The 14,299-nt window shown below is 51.1% G+C and overlaps 1 protein-coding gene across 3 annotated transcripts in view; it reads left to right on the forward strand.

Moving 5' to 3' along the window:
- Positions 1 to 1,106: 1,106 nt before the first annotated feature.
- Positions 1,107 to 14,299, forward strand: part of TNFRSF21 (TNF receptor superfamily member 21) — a 35,795-nt gene continuing 22,602 nt past the window's right edge. For 2 of the 3 annotated variants that reach the window (XM_039569192.1, XM_039569193.1), the window contains exons 1-3: positions 1,107 to 1,214; positions 6,942 to 7,596; positions 9,280 to 9,777. In XM_039569192.1, coding sequence (XP_039425126.1) covers positions 1,161 to 1,214; positions 6,942 to 7,596; positions 9,280 to 9,777 — 1,207 coding nt within the window. In that variant the 5' untranslated portion in view covers positions 1,107 to 1,160. Of the gene's footprint in view, positions 1,215 to 1,920; positions 2,247 to 6,941; positions 7,597 to 9,279; positions 9,778 to 14,299 lie in introns of those variants that run through there. The other variant, XM_010393239.4, reaches the window with a different exon arrangement.

Consider the following 14,299-nt stretch of genomic DNA (forward strand, 5'->3'; position numbering starts at 1 on the left):
CTTTCCAGTCCTGACTCTGGGCCCATCCGCTGTTCCCCCTGACTCCCTGGCCAAACCTGGACCTGTTTCTGTCACTTCCCACAGCTATTGATGGACACTGTGACCATCACCCTGCTCTGCCCACCCTGCTCAGATGCTGCAGGATGGGTGTGAGGGCACTGTTCGTGCTGTGGCCACCCTCAGCATCCAGCTAATCCTCTCCCACAGAGGGATGTGTCTGCTCCCTGACAGCATTCCTCCACTGCAGGAAATGTCCTACATGTTCATAGAGTCATAGAATGGTTTGGGTTGGAAGGAACATTTAAAGGCCGTCTAGTTCCAATCCCCATTCCACAGCAGGGATGCCACCCACTAGACCAGCCTGCTCCAAGCCCTGTCCAAGCTGGCCTTGGACACTTCCAGGGAAGGGGCTACCACAGCTTCTCTGGGCAACCTGTGCCAACGCCTCACCCCCCTTTTTGTAAAAAAATTCTTCCCTATATGTCTGACATTGGAGAACACGAAAAATAAAACAAACAAAAATCCCCCCGAAGATTTCACGGTGCCGAACACCCACCCCGCTGCGATTTCTCCGCGCCCGCTACCCTGGGACGCCTGAGCTCCACACAACCGAAACCGCGAGGGCAACAGGAGCTGCCGCTGCCGCACGGACGGGGCGGGCGATGTGGGAGACGCTCAGGGCAAGGCCCCTTTCCGTCCCCTCTGTCCCCTCTGTCCCTTCTGTCCCTTTCTGTCCCCTCTGTCCCCTCTGTCCCCTCTGTCCCCTCTGTCCCCTCTGTCCCCTCTGTCCCTTCTGTCCCCTTCCCTCCCCTTCCCTCCCCGCGCTGTCCCCGCGGCTGCCGCGGGGGGCGCCCTGCCGCGCGGGCGGGTGACGCCACCGCCGGCCCCGCCCCGGCCCCGCGCGCCGCCCCCACGTGCGCGCCGCCCCCGCGGCAGAGCGCGCGCGGCGGCCCCTCAGCAGGGCAGGGCAGGGCAGGGCAGGGCAGGTGGGAGCGCGGCAGGGCCCCCGCCCCGCCCGGCCCGGCCCCCGGCCCCGGCTCGGCCCCGGGCCCGGCCCGGCCCCCGCCATGGGCGCCCGGCCGCCGCCGGCCCCGCGCCCGCCGCCTGAGGCAGCGCGGCCGCACGGGCAGCGCCTCGCCCGCAGCCCCGGCCCCGCCACCATGGGGGCCTCCGCGGCGAGCCGGAGCTCCGCCGGGTTCGCCGGCATCCTCGCGGTGAGTTGCGTGCGTGTGTGTGCGCGGAGCGAGGGATCGGTCCGTGCCTGCGCCGCCCGCGCAGCATCCGCGTGTCCGCGGCGTGGGTGGGGATGTGCTGCAGTGCGGGGCTGCCCGCCCGCGCCTCCTGCCCGGCCTGGGGCAGCGTGGCAGGAGGGGCGGGTGCTCGGCTGTCCTGCTGGCCCCGCTCCGGCGCGCCGGGGGCTGTGCGGGGCGCCGCTGCGCCCTCCCGGGGTGCTGCCCGCCCCAGCCTCGCAGCCCCGGGTCCTGGTAGGTGACGCCGGCTGGGTGCGATATTCCCTGCGATGTCCATGCTCCCCATGCCTATGTTAGCGCAGGCGGCGGCGACATCCCCCAGCCAGGGATGTGCCGCACAGCCAGAGCTGAGCGGGTCCTTGTTCTGCTCTCTGCGCTGCTCCTGAAGCTCGGCACTGGACAGGGATCCATCCATCCATCCATCCATCCACCCATCCATCCCCCTCCGCAGCTGCTTTTCTTGCCTCCCTTTGGACAGGCAGTAAACCTCCCCGCTGCGAATGGCAGGCGGCTGCCCTGACTTATCACGGAAATGTTTTCCGGGAGCTTTATCTCCCCATTTACTTTCCCGGGTAGGGCACTTCCCAATCAGCGCTTTAGGGCTACATCCCGTCTGTTTGGGGAGAGACAGTAATTCGGTGTGTCAGGCAGACGCCGCAGCTGCTGCGGCTGGGTTGTGTAACCGAGGAGAGCACTTGCTGTTAAACTCAAGGTGGATCTGAGCAAGCTGGCGCTGGCTCGACAGGAATCCGAGTAAACAACAAATAATCTAAAGCTGGAAGGGCATTAGCCGGGAAACAGCCTCGTTGTTCTGAAGGCGAAGGGGAACTTGGCGCAGTGGCGGAGCAGACGGGGTCCGTGCTCAGTGCTGGCTGTGCACTCCCGAATGCTGGATTCCCGCTGGGAGAAGCGAGCCCGCAGAAGCCAGTGCTGCTGCTGGAAGATGAGATGCTGATGGGGAGCTTGAGATATGCAGCTCCAGCCGGGATCCTGGAGGTCAGTTGGGAATGGTGGGTGTAGAGGAAAGAGGTGGGAAAAAGTAGTGATATAGAGGTGTGGGGAGATACAGCAGCAATTTTGGGGCATGAAGAGAGACTCTGAGCAAATACATAAGTGTGTTACTTGTGCATGTGTGTTCTCGCACCTGTATGTGTGTGATCATACAAGGAAGCAAGGCAAAATTCCCATTTGCTTGTGAGGTGGCAAGGATCCTCCCGGGGTTTTCATCTGATACCTTCAACATTTTGGGAATCTCCCTTTGGTCACACAAGAAGTTAATGTCTTCCCAGCCTGGGGGAAGTTTGTGCGAGGGAGTATGTTCAAATTGATAGCTGGTGGGTCTTTCACTAGTGCAGCAAACCCAAATCTGCCTGGCTGCTGGGTTTTGGAGCAGTAGCAGCTTGGCAGCCGTTGTGTGGGGCTGGTATTGGCTGTGATTTCATTTGCTTGGTGGATTTTTTGGGACCCCACTGACTGCTGCAAGGTGGTTTCCACTATCTCCCCCATTGTCCTTGCCTGGGACCAGCGCAACATCACCATACTTCAATTTGGGGCTTTTGGAAATCTGGGGGATTCCATCTGTTCGGAGCAAAACCGTGGCTTGGGGGGGATGCTTCCGAGCTCTGGTCTGCGCTGGCTGCAGGGTTGGCTGCTGGGTTTTCCGTCATGGGGACCAGATGTTGTGCTGCTGCTGTTCTGGCTTGTTCGTCTCCCTGTGTTTCACTCTTGAGATGGAGTAAAGGAACTGCTGAGCAGTGAGTCCTGAGCTCTCATTTCACAAACCCCGAAGCAGCTGAAATAGCTGGTCATGTTGCAAGAAGCAGAAACTTGCCTTGCTCTTCAGTACTTTCCTCACAGGCAACTTTTTTCGGACTAAGTAATTTGATCCTTTTTACAATGATCGGGGCAGGACGTTTGCTCCTCCTGTCCAAGTTACCGTAAAACTTCCAGACCGGTTTATTTGTCTTTCTGGTGTTTTTATGTATTTCTTTTACTTTAATGTTGCAAGCACTTTCCCATTATTGTCGGCAAAGGATACAGCTGACCTCCGGGAAGGGCGGCAGGCAGTGCAGCTCATCCCCAACCTGTGCCAAGGCATTGCCACAGAGCCAGCTGCCGTTTCTACCAAATTCTGCTGGTTTTGCTTGGAAACCATTCCCAGAGTATCAGTTTATCACTGTGGGTCCCTGCTCACTTGCAGGACTCTGCTCCTGCTCTTCTCTACCAGGATCAAGTGCCCTGTGTTTAGCTGCTGTTTGTGTTTTGGGGTTTTTTTTAATTTCATTTTTTTTTAATTTTTACTTTAGTTTTAGGTTTATTGCTGTGTCCCCACAGGGCTGGCAGCAGGGCAGCCCTGTACACAACCTGAGATTATGACAATCTCGGTGTCGCAGCATTTTAGGGCACAAATTCCAGGACAGAAAGTTGATTCACCAACTTTCTGCTGGTGTTTTGACTCACTGTGCAGGTTTGGGTCCCTGAATGAGATGCAGTATTCATAGAATCATAGAATGGCTTTGGGTTGGAGGGGACCTTAAGGATCATCTAGTTCCAACACCCCTGCCATGGGCAGGAATGCCAGCCACAGGTTTCTCAGGTGTTTGCAGCTGCATCCTCTCTGCACATGCCAAGGTAGTTTGTGGCCCCCTAAGAGCTGTTTCCTGTGCAGATTGCCTGTCAGGTCTCCCTGCAGCACAGTTATTGAAAAAGGGTGATGGGAGCACAGCACAGAGACTGACTGAGATGGGGTCATCGGGCTGAGTGGTGCTGAGGTGGGTCGTGCCCACACCAGCTGTGGGGTGCTGCTGCCTCAAAGGTTTGTGTGCAGCTGAATGTGAAGGTCCCCTTGTTTGAATATTTCCTGGTGTGGGGAGGTCAGAATGATCGTGTCCCCCAGCCTGATCTGATTTCCCCACACCATAAAGCCTTCATGTGCTGAAACAGGTGAAGGTGGCTGGGAGGTGCCTTTGCCTGTGTGGTGCAGGGTCCTGGTGCTGAGTTGGGATGCTCTTTGGGCTTGCAGCCACACTGTCCTGCTTAACCCTTGTGGAAAGGGACCCCTGTCCCATTAAAAACCCTTCTTTGTTTCTGCATTGGGCATGGAGAGCATCATTGAAACTGCTGAAACCAAATCTGTTCTTTAGTGTTGTCTTGAACCAGTTGTGGTTTTTCCTGTGTTTTTTTGCTACCCTGTACACTTCCTTTGGTACCAGAGTAATGAAATGAGGGTGCAGTGGCTCAGCAGAGCTCGCTTCATTACTTGATTGCTTTTTCTCCTGGAACTGGGAGTGTCAGCCAGAAAGGTCCAGGTCTGCGTGCTGCTGGGGAGCCCTGAGGGTGAGGGACCAAGCTGGCAGACACCCGTTTTTGCTGAAGATGTCCTTCTGCTTCTGGACTTCTCTTTCAGAGATCTGAGTGCTGCACAACCTGAGTAGTTGGATTATTTTAGGGACCAGAAATGCCAGTCTGAATAAATAGCAGATGCTCAATGCTGCTTAGCCATCCCCCACTGGAACTCGCTGTTCTCCCTAAGCTTGGAAGTGCATGTGCAGCTTAAGATCTTGAGATGTTCAAAAATACCAGCACTGCTTTTCTTGAGATAGGGTTTAAAAAAAAACCTCAAAAAAGCCAACTCAAACCTAGTGCTATTACAGACTTTAGTTACCCAGGCAAGGGATGGGAAGATGCTGGAAGATGGGAAGAACAGGGAGAACAGGAGGGAACCTGTAGCACATGCTTATAGTGAGGCTGTCCATGGGTTTCCTGAGGTCTGGCTTGATGCAGAGGGAGAAATTAGGATCTGAGACAGCAGCACACGGCTCACTCTCAGTGAGGCAAGAGAGCCACTGCCTGTCCTGCCTCTCCATCACCCTGTCCTGCTCAGCGCTGGTACGGGAGGAGGGTGAGTAACACAGGTGACCCCTCCTGCCACCTTAAGTGGCCAGTTTGCTAATACAGGGATGCGTCAGGGAGATTACAGGGGAGGGTGGCAGGTTTGCTTAGAGCCAGCTAAGCACTTTGTTAAATCATGTCTTAGGGGAGGGGAAAAGTAAAATGCATCCTGTAAGCCTTTGCTGCCTGCCAGGGCAGCCCCGCTTTTTAATTTGATGTGCCGTAATTAGTCTGGCCGCTGCAGGATCCTCGTCAGCTCCTGCGGGCTTGCCCGCTTCTGCCTGCTCTGTAATTGCTGCTTCAGGGGGAGAAAACTAACTAACTAAAAAAAAATTTAAAAAGTGAAGTGTTTTGTACAAATCCCAAGCCGTAAATTATTTAGCAGGTGAAACAAAAATTTGCTATGTGTTTCCAGGAAGCAAGAGACTGCACCAAAAATGACGCGGTGCAGCTTGTGGCTCTGCTGCGATGTGCCTTCTGCAGAGTCATGTCGTTGGGAGCCCTTTTTATTTTTTTTTTTTTCCTTCTGAATATTTTCTTGCTGGCTGATAGCCCAGAATAGGTAGCAGAGCAAGAGGCGAGGGATTGTATAACACAGCCAAGTGATTTATGTGCTTGGCTCTGTAGCTGAGTAGTGTTAGGGTCTCTGGTCTTTTCACCTTCAGTGTAGAAAATGTTTGAAAATTCTGGGTAATGCTGACTTGTTCCCTCTCTCCCTCTGAACTTAGCCTGTGGCTGTTTGGAAATGTGTTTCCTATTGCTTTGCATGCTGTCTGAGGTTGTGTCAGTCTTTCTTTTGATATGTCTTTTGTTCTTGGTGACTTATCTTCGCTGCCATAACTGACATTAAATCCATGGACCAGAGATCCTCTGGAGGAAGCAGAGATACTTCTTGGTAGATGGAGCTTCTCTTGGTGATGGAGCAGCATTGTTGCAAAGGAATTAAGGAAATAAAGCTTTGGGATTGGAAGTCAGTAGAGATAGATGGATTTATAGCAAAGCCCAGTTTCCAGTTCAGTGTCTAAAAACTGGTGTCCTTTTACCTGTGTCTGATGCAATGAGGAGCTGAGTTACAGCAGAGTTCTTTGAAGAGTGTGAAAATAGCACCGGGTTTTCTCTCCTGTTGCTAATGCAGCTGGTTTAGAGTAGGTTCAGATGTGGTTGGAGACTCAAAGCAGAACATCCCTTGCGGTCTCGCCAAACCCAACACTTGCACCGAGCCATAAAAAATCATGGAAAGGCAGAGGAGCTGAGAAATAGTCCAGAAACAGCCGCTAGCCTGGATTTCATCCTTGTTTGTGTTACTCAGAAAGGTAACTATTTGAACAAGTGCAGATGAACAAATAGAGAAGGAAAGTTTTACAGGTCAAAGCTGCCATCCGCATGTTTTTTTTGTCTTGTCGGTGAGTGCCTGCCTCATGCTGGAGCCTCTCAGCCTTGAAATGCAAAGCTGGTCTGAATTCTCCTGGGGTGGCCAGGTAGCACGTACTGCTGAAACACAATTAGCAGTATTTGCCACCCTGGCAGGGTTGCAGTGTAAATGATGCTTAGTTTCACTGAGAAGCGTGGTGTCAAATTTAAGCAATTATAATCATAGCTGGGGAGGTGTCTGGAGAGCCTGCTGCCACCTGCACCGGTTCCATTCCACTCCAGCCTTGCTGAGGTCCCTCCCATGGGCATAGTAACTTGTCCATGGTCCCACAGCACTGGCACATCCCTTGTGATCCTACAAGGGGTCGTTGGCAGAGAGGGCTCTGTTTGCATGCTGTTGTTGGCTGATACCTCCTGTTTGTTTTCCAGCTGCTCATGCTCCTTGGCACCGCTGATGGTCAGTCGAAGCTGACCTCTGAGCAGAATGCCATCAGCCTCTCCCCTGGCAAGTACCGCCACCTCGACCGTGCCACCAACGAAGAGCTGACCTGTGACAAATGTCCTGCAGGAACCTACGTGTCTAAGCATTGTACGAAGAGTACCCTAAGAGAGTGTAGCCCCTGTCCAGATGGGACCTTTACCAAGCATGAGAATGGCATAGAGCGGTGCCACCCTTGTAGGAAACCCTGTGAACTGCCAATGATTGAGAAAACTCATTGTACTGCCTTGACTGACCGCGAGTGCACTTGCCTGTCTGGTACGTTTCAGACGAACGATACCTGCGTCCCTTACACGGTGTGCCCGGTTGGCTGGGGCGTCCGCAAGAAAGGAACCGAGACTGAAGATGTCAGGTGCAAGCCGTGCCCTCGTGGTACCTTTTCTGATGTGCCTTCTAGTGTGATGAAGTGCAAACCCTACACTGACTGCTTTGGGAAAAACATGGTGGTCATCAAGCCGGGGACGAAGGAGAGTGACAACATCTGTGGTTCTCCAGCGTCCCTTCCGAACACGGCTTTGACTTCATCAAGCACCGAAGCGGGTGAGCAGCCCTATGAAGTTCCACCAACTGCTGATCTTCCCAAAGGTAATGTCCACCACTGAAACACAGGTGTGGTTTTGATGGAGGGATTGTGTTCCTTCCTTGGTCAGGGTTGGTGTTAAGCTGTTAAAAACAACCTGGTCTAAAGGTGGTACTACTGCTTCATGGCATCGGGTTGCCCTCACTTGTGTTAAACCACATTTAGTAACATTTTCACTAAGACTGAAGTCCTGATTGGACTTCTGGCTGTCGTGCTGTTTGGGCTGAAAGGACATGACTTTTCCTCAGCCTCTTTTCCCACCTCTGTGATGTGCTGGCACAAGTCTTTGTGCAGTTGTGGTGAACCTGGGTTGGGATGCAGCAGGAAAACCCCTGCTATGGTCTCCCTGCAGCAGGGAGATTCCTCCTCTGATGGATTCACTGCTTTTGTGCCTGTGCTTTCCTTGCTGCATTTCACTCTGTACTGTGTCACAGTATTGGTTGAATGGGAACCATTGCTGTAACAGCCCTGCAGGAGCCTGGGCTGTCCTGTAACTTTTTTCCTTCAATCTCTTAAAACTACTATATGGAATTTCCCCTTCTCTTGCTTAATTGGAAGTGGCTCATCATCACAGCCTTTATGGTGATGCCTTAGCTGTGTCTGGTTTCAGGGGTGCTGTAGGACTCCACTTGAGGTGGTATTCTGCACTCCCTGGAAAGCAGCTTCCCTGCAGTGTCTCAGATGAGGCGTTTTAATTTAAAAATGCAACTTTTGATGACCTCAACAGCTGAGTTGGTAAATACAATAGCAGGGAAGTGTTGACAGTCATACGCTTCCAGTGCTTCACCTCTGTTAAGTCTCAAAGCTTGCCCTAGTGTTGGTATCACTGGGAGTGTACAGGAGGGTGTTTCCTGAACTTTGCAATCAACTGTCGACAGTTACGTAGAAGTTTTCACTGTTTGTGTCCTGGTTAGGTTGTTTAAGGTAACCAAGCTGGGGGCAAAACCAGGTTCGGACAAATACACCCACTCTGTCTCAGCTGTGATGAGATACAATCTTCAAAAGATGACTTTTTAAAATAATCCATAGTTTTTGTCACAACAGCCCTTCTTCCACTTCTCGGCAGGCTTTGGCTCGTATTTCATGTCTGGCTGGGACTTGCGAGGTGCTGGTTGATAAGGAAACTCAATAAAGATGGAAGATAGCTCTTGGGAGGAAGTTTGGTTGCTTCAGAGACCTATTTTATAGTTGATTCACCTGCAGTTGCTTGCAGGGCTGATAAAAAAATGTTTGTGTTTCCTTAACAAACCCAGTGGAGAGATACTAAGCCTACAAATTGCCAGTATTTTTGTACTTTTAGTCCAAACATGAAATTCCACAAATGAGTTAAAACCAGTGTTCATAAACCTAAGAAAGTAAAAACAACTTGCTCAAAGTTGTTGGTTTTCTGATAAATGCTGAATGTGGGACAAACACAGACTGACAACATGCCTTAAATAACTCATTTTTTGTAATAAGCTGCCTCTGGCCTTAACCAGCAAGGGTCAGTTTTACCTTGAAGCTCCCTCTGTAACTGTACCCATCTGTTCCCAGAGGCAAACCTCAACTTCACCTCTACTCTTTCTCACTGCCTGGCGTTGGGTTTCTGTCTGCTGGCCAAGCCGATGCTCAGGCAGGTCTTAGCCCGTGATGTGATGCCATATCGCATCTCTGGGGCCGTGACACTCAACTCTCCTCTCCTCCCGCAGGTCTGAACTCTTCAGTTCCCGATTTTGTCCCCTCTCCAGCGCCGCGCGCGTCCAGCAGCATGGTGGAGCGGGCACGGTACTACAACGAGACCTCAGCCAACGAGACGGACGGCATCAGCGGGACCCTCATGGGCTCCGGCACCACCAGTCAGGCCCAGAGCTACCGGCACAAGCAGACCAGCCAGGCGCTGGAGAAGCAGCCATCCCTGGAGATGATGGGGGGCGAGAAGCCCAGCGTCCCATACAGGCCCCCCCGGCGAGGCTCTCAGAACGTCCACCAGCACTTCGACATCAATGAGCACTTGCCGTGGATGATCGTCCTCTTCCTGCTGCTGGTCCTGGTGGTGATCGTGGTCTGCAGCGTCAGAAAGAGCTCACGGACTCTGAAGAAGGGACCCCGGCAAGATCCCAGTGCCATTGTGGAAAAAGCTATTATGAAAAAGTCCACCACCCCCACACAGAACAGGGAGAAGTGGATCTATTACTGCAACGGGCACGGTGAGCAGTAGAGACTGTGGTATCCTCTCCACTCCAGCCCAGGGCTGTGCAGGGGCTGCCCCCACAGCCAGTGACTAGTGGCTTTCCTCATTTGGTGGGTCTTGTAGTGAGGACAAAGCCCATTTATGGTTTCTCAGATGTTTCTTCATCCTTGGCTTCTCCTTCCAGTTCCCGTGATGTGTCCCTGCTCCTGAAGGAAGGGTTAATGGAGGGAGTGTCACCTGCTCGCTCCAGCTTCTCTTCTTCTCACCCAGCTTCTCCAGCTTCTACCCTTCTTCCATTGGTGACTGATTTTGAATGAAGGCACCTTTTGTTTTTCCCTCTTCCCTTTCCACTTTTCTTCTGTTTCACATGGTCCTTATTTTCCCAGTGATTCAGGCATGGGTCTGGTTGTCTTTCATGTTGTCCTTTATCCCCTCACCCCTGTCTGTTTCTGGAAGGCTGAGTCATCCCCCACCTCTTGGCACCGCCTCAATTTCAGTTCTTAGCCCTAAATCCCAACTGCTGGCTTGTGTCCCAAGCCCTTTGCTCGCACTGGAGCCAGAAAGGTTATCCTTAAAGGCTGAGTCGTGGATGTGTACAGCTCCACGAGTGTCGTCAGGTCTGCCTGGACTCTCTTTTTGGTAGTGTATCCTATTGATTTAGTGGATGATTTGCTGTCAGCTTTCTGATGAGACTTTAAAGATGACATACTGTGATCTTCAAGCTGAAATTTGTAAAAATCAGTGATAAACTAATGGTGTCATGACTGTGAGCACCAAGCAGCCATGATCTCCCTAGTGGGATGCGCAGTTCTTCCTGTGCAAAGCCCCCATGGCAATTTTGGCCCTCGCATATCCTGTGTAGAGTGACGAGTCCTTACTTGGGGTTGACCTTGCTCAACCTTAAACATCCGTTCACAGTTAACCTTTAGAAAAGCACATTTAACAAGGGGGGGCAAACAAAGAATGGATTGAACAAAGATTGAAAGGTTTAAGAGAGATCAGTCCTTGATGAAAGTCATCCTTGAGTGCTCAAGTACAAAGAAAGAAGGTTTTGAATAGGGCGTCTTCTGTACTGTACTCTCTTCACCTTCCTGCTGATTAATAGACCTACACTTTGTTTGCCCTCATTAATTCATGTATACAACCAGTAAGGTCTTGTTGGAAGTGGTTTTCTGCCTTCTCTTATATTTGTGTTGCTTATCAGTTTCCTTTTAACTCTTTTGTGTTCTTGGGCTGCAGTTTCTTAAACTTTTTCCCATAACCCCTGCACTCCATTGTCCCTAAAATCTGTGGCACCCAAAGCATGGTCTGCGAGACCGTGGTGAGTGATCTGCAGTGGAGTTGCAGAACCTTATTAGACATCCTTGTTTGTGAGCACTACCAGGAATACGTGGGTTTGGCCATGATTCATAGGTCAAAAACGAGTGGTAGTAACCCTTTCCCCCAAGACTTTAATTAGCAGTTGGTTAATTTCTGATGATTTTCTGTTTCTTGAAACACCCGAGAGCAGGGCAGTTTGTACCAGACAGGGAATGCTTGAGTGCAGGGACCAGACCATGCTGCTTTCAGCAAGTGCAGCTCTGGATTCTATCCTGGCATTTCAGACCATGCTGAAGTGCCCGTGCTGCCTTCTGGAAGCCACATTAGAGCTGCCTTTGTGGGCACTGCTGTGTGTTGGGTCACTAAGAATGATTCAGGTTAAAGAAACCACGTAGGTAAGAGAAGGTTCTCGTGGAGAGCAATGACCTGTTTTAACCCCTTTAGATAAAACCTCACCTCCCAGATCTTGTCATCCTTTGGGGGACAGCATCATTCATGTGTCATCCTGTGCTTCCCAGGGTGAGTTGTTCCAGCCTTGTCTGTCACATTAACAGCTGCATCAATTTCGCAAGATCCTTACTAAGTTTTCCCTTTGTCTCAGGAAATAAGCTGGATGTAACAGCAAAACCACACTTAGGTGATAAACCATCTTGGTGTGATTGAACCTCTCTGATCTGGAGGTGAATGGCTCTGTTACTCCCAGTCATTCCTGCAACAGTCACGCAGGTTCCCTCTTGTCACGGGTGGCTTTGTGACTTCCTCCTGCCACTGAATGTCCTCAGATGAACTTTGTGCAATCAAGGCAGGCAAACAGGCACAAACCAATTAATGCTTTGTCTTGCTTTTAGTGCAAACCAAATTGTGTTGCGTTAGCTGGAAGAGCCTTGCTCATTAGCTCTTACTTGGTGATGCTACTCTGCCGTGTCAGAATGCAAATTATTCTCTTCTGCGGTGGTGCATAAATCCCTCTCTGCCTTTCCTGTTGAAACATCTGGCTCTTAAGGCTGTTTACTTGAAAGGAGAGGTGTAGTGCCATAAAGGAATTGACCTTTTATTTAATAACTGGCTGTACAGCTGAGACATTTTGTAGAGGTGCTGCATCATGGCTTAGCTTTCTACTGCTTCAGCAGTGTTTGTTCCCAAATCGTGCTTCATCCTGAAGCAGCATTTCAGACAGGGGTGAGTTTATCCAGGAACAAACTTCAGGCTGTTGCAGAGGGGAAATCCTTCCCCTCCTGTGCTGCTGTGTGGGTCCCTCCATGGTAGGCAACCAGAGCAAAGCCTCCTGAGATGTGAGGACCACAGCTGCTCCCCAGGTTCAGGTGCTAGCCTGGTTTTTGGTTGTACTAGGAGTGTAGAGAACAATCAATTAGTGTGTGAACTATCTTTGTGGCTGGGGGTGCAGCCCCTGGGCTGGCTGCTGGCAGTGCACCCACATCTGTATGACCTCCCTCCAGAGGCTGGCTGCCACACCAGCAAGGCGCTGGGGTGTGTTTATTGCCTGTTTATGTAGTTCTTGCAAACAGTCTACCCCTAGTTGTTCCTAGTTTACCATCTCCTCCCTCCTAATCCTTTCAGTCAACAGCTTTAACCTTTGAAAGGAAAGTTCGGGTCTGACGTAGGCACTGGAGCCTCTCCTCAGAGGAGCTGTGCTTGGGCTCCTGCCCTCACACTGGCAACCCCCCTGAACCTCCCGAGGCACCAGGTGGGCATCCAAGGCTTTGGCTCTTTGGGGTATTTTATTACTGATTGCTCCAAGGCCATGGGTGCTGGGTGAAGCGTGGTCAGGGTGGCACTAGCACTGCTCAGTGCTGGAGTAAAGACATGGCACTGTGGTTGGGCTCCTTACCAAAAGAGGAGGGGTTTAGGGTGGAAGCAGGGGCTCAAATTCTTACCAAGTTCCTGAAGGGACTTGATTCCTGAATTGTTTAAATAATTGAGATAGGTGTGTGATCCTGATGAGCAGTTGTTGTCAGGAGGAGGTTCACTTGTCCTCATCTCCCCATGAGCTGGTATCTGTGCCCTATCCTCTCTCTGGTCATAATACATATCTTAAATAACTGCCCAAACATAAAAATAGGAGTAGCTTGGGAGGCTGGTGTTAAAACTAGACCCATGTCCTTAGCATGGATATGTTCCAGCCAAGGCAGCAAATGCCAGTGCTTCTCACTGGATTAAATGGTTCAGAGGTCTGGGAAGAGCTTGCAATGACTAATGGCCTGAATTAGCAGCCAGCCTACCTCCACGTCTGTCCTCATGTCCATCCTCAGAACGGGGGCTGTCCAGAGAGATTGAGAAGGTAGAACAGTGTGCCTGTGTGGTTGGAGAAGCTGGACCTCTTGCTGCCTCAGCTGGCTCTTACTTTGCAGCCCTGCAGATAGGAATCCAACAGTTGTCAGTTTGTCAAAGTTTTCCTGAGAAATTATCCATGTGGTGCCTGAGTGACGTAGGGGCAGGGCTGATAGGGCTCTGTGGTTTAACCTTGTATGACTTCTTTCTTTTAGAAGATCAAGGATGGCCTACACACTGGGCTCATGCCTTTATTTTAGCAAATACCCATTTCCTTTCTTCAGACATTTCCAGAGGTGAGGAAATGAGCTTGCAGAAACCTTTCAGTAAAAGCTGAGAATTGGAGCCTGTCTCTCAAATGCCTTGGAAATGCCAGATTTGCCATTAGTCTATGCCAAACATGAAGATGGGCTTGAATTCTTTCTGCAGAAATTGCTGATACTGTTGCCTTTGGCTTTCATCCATTTAGTAGCAGAGGATGAAAGACAAAGACTGCAAAATGTTAGGGTAAAACCTGTGTATAGGAAGCAGCTGTCTGAGATGTTACGCCGGGAGGCAAGAAAAGAGTTTGGTGGTTTTTGTTTTTTGGAGTCGAAAGACTGAAGAACAGATCTTGGCAGCACTGGCCTGGCATGAGATGCCACTTCCCTTTTATTTTTCTTCAAATCTTGTAATTGCACATTATTGCAGTGGGTGGTAAGAGCAAAGCCAGGAAGCCTCTGGTTAAATAGTCAGAGAAATTAACTGTTCTGCAAAAGCCGTTTGCAGCTGGGGTGGAGCTGAGGCTTGACTGCATGTAGAAGAGCATGTGCTAAAAATGGGAGAAAATCAAAGTGGGGAATAGAGACGTGATGCTGGAGAGATGGGCAGTGTTGGGATTTGGGGGTCTTGGTTGGTCAGTTGTCAGCACATTGGAAGCCGGGATCTTC

The sequence above is a fragment of the Corvus cornix genome, chromosome 3, assembly GCF_000738735.6.
Source record: "Corvus cornix cornix isolate S_Up_H32 chromosome 3, ASM73873v5, whole genome shotgun sequence".
Classification (NCBI taxonomy): domain Eukaryota; kingdom Metazoa; phylum Chordata; class Aves; order Passeriformes; family Corvidae; genus Corvus; species Corvus cornix.